The following is a 2,025-nucleotide window of genomic DNA, read 5'->3' as shown; positions in this document are numbered from 1 at the left end:
AGCATCCCAACTCCACGTCGTTCCTGATCCCCAAGGATCCCAACTCTATGTAGATCCTCATCCCCGAGCATCCCAACCCCATGTCATTCCCGATCCCCAAGCATCCCAACTCCACGTCGTTCCTGATCCCCAAGGATCCCAGCTCTATGTAGATCCTCATCCCCGAGCATCCCAACCCCGTGTCATTCCCGATCCCCGAGCACCCCAGCTCCGCGGCGCCCAGACCCCCGTCCTCACCTGCTCTCCACCGAGTCCACGGTCTCCTGCGCCTTGTCGGCGTGGGCGCTGTCCTCGGCCACCAGCTTGCGCCCGGCGGCCACCAGCGCCTGCACGCGTTCCCCGTTGGCCTCCATGGTGGCCATGAAGTCCTCGTGCTTCTTGACGGCGGCCTCGGCGGCGGGCAGCGTGCCGGGCATCTCCGTGTGCGTCAGCGCGTACTCCTGGGCGCGGGCAGCGGCGTGAGGGCCGGGCGCCCGCCGCGGTGCGCCGGCGCCTGCTCCCGCTCCTCACCTGGGTGCTGAGCACGCCCTCGACCTGCTTGGCGTCGCGCAGGAAGAGCTGCAGGGCGTAGGCCTGCGCCAGCAGCTGGTGCCGGTTCTCCCACATCTGGCCCAGCTCCTCCCAGCCGGTGTCGAGGGCCTCGAGGCGCTGCCGCAGGAAGAGGTGCTGCGCGTCCGCGTGGCCCCGCGTCACCTCGGCGCCCACGGCGCGTGCGCTGCGGTAGTCGCCGCCGTAGTGCGCGATCTCCTTGCCCATGCTCTCGTGCTGGCTCAGCAGCCGCTCGGCCTCGGCCAGCGTGGCCGGCACGTCCTCGGAGGCCACGGCGGTCTGCGTGCGCGCCAGCCAGCCCTGCAGCGCGGCCAGGTCGCGCAGGAAGCCCTGCAGCTTGCGCGCCTCGCCCAGCGACTCCTCGCGCCGCCGCAGGCCGCCGCACAGCTCGGCCCACACGGCCTCGATGGCGGCGCGGCGCGCGCCGATGGGCGCCGCCTGCTCCGGCTGCTCGGCCTCCAGCCTGTCGGCCTCGGYGCGCAGCTCCCGCACCTTGCCCTCGATGGCCTCCAGATCGCGCTCCATGCCCGAGAGCTTGCGCTGCAGCGCCGTGACGCCGGCCAGGTCGTTGCCCAGGCCCTGCGTCGACTCGATCACCTTGGTCTTCTCGCGCATCCAGGCCGTGGTCTCGTTGCACTCCAGGTAGTAGTTCTGGATGCTGAGCGCCGCCGTGAGCGCCGCCTTCTTCTGCTCGGCCAGCGCGCGGAAACGCTCCCACCTGCACGGCAGCGCGGTCACGGTCGGGGAGCAGCCCTGCATCCGGAGCAGCCCTGCATCCGGAGCATCCCTGTGCCTGGATCATGCCTGCCCGGAGCTGCTGCCTGCGTCCGCAGCAGCCCTGCATCTGGAGCAGCCCTGCCTGGAGCTGCTCCCTGCATCTGGAGCAGCCCTGCATCCAGAGCAGCCCTGCATCCGGAGCAGCCCTGTATGTGGAGCATCCCTGCATCCGGAGCAGCCCTGCATCCGGAGCAGCCCTGTATGTGGAGCATCCCTGCATCCGGAGCAGCCCTGCATCCGGAGCAGCCCTGCATCCAGAGCAACCCTGCATCCAGAGCAGCCCTGCATCTGGAGCAGCCCTGCATCCGGAGCAGCCCTGCATCTGGAGCATCCCTGTGCCTGGATCATGCCTGCCCGGAGCTGCTGCCTGCGTCCGCAGCAGCCCTGCATCCGGAGCAACTCTGCATCCGGAGCAGCCCTGCATCTGGAGCAGCCCTGCATCCAGAGCAGCCCTGCATCAGGAGCAGCCCTGCATCCGGAGCATCCCTGTGCCTGGATCATGCCTGCCTGGAGCTGCTCCCTGCATCCAGAGCAGCCCTCTGCGTCCGGAGCATCCTGCCACCCGGAGCGTCCCGCTGCCCGGTGCATCCCACTGCCAGCTGCATCCTGCCACTCGGAGCATCCCACCACCCGGCACATCCCACCGCCAGCTGCATCCCGCTGCCCGGTGCATCCCACTGCCCGGTGCATCCCGCTGCC

The 2,025-nt window shown here is 70.0% G+C and overlaps 1 protein-coding gene across 1 annotated transcript in view; it reads right to left on the bottom strand.

Moving 5' to 3' along the window:
- LOC112958297 (spectrin beta chain, non-erythrocytic 1-like) overlaps positions 1 to 2,025 on the bottom strand; it is a gene marked incomplete at both ends in the record, with an annotated part of 13,823 nt that overhangs the window by 5,829 nt on the left and 5,969 nt on the right. The window contains 2 exon segments of the mRNA XM_026052119.1: positions 45 to 440; positions 511 to 1,302. Of these exon segments, the coding sequence (XP_025907904.1) occupies positions 45 to 440; positions 511 to 1,302 (1,188 nt within the window).

Source organism: Nothoprocta perdicaria, unplaced genomic scaffold (assembly GCF_003342845.1).
Source record: "Nothoprocta perdicaria isolate Ctin4 unplaced genomic scaffold, notPer1 scaffold_832, whole genome shotgun sequence".
NCBI lineage: Eukaryota > Metazoa > Chordata > Aves > Tinamiformes > Tinamidae > Nothoprocta > Nothoprocta perdicaria.
The sequence above is the reverse complement of the archived record's forward strand: the minus strand, read 5'-3'. Positions and strand labels throughout refer to the sequence as shown.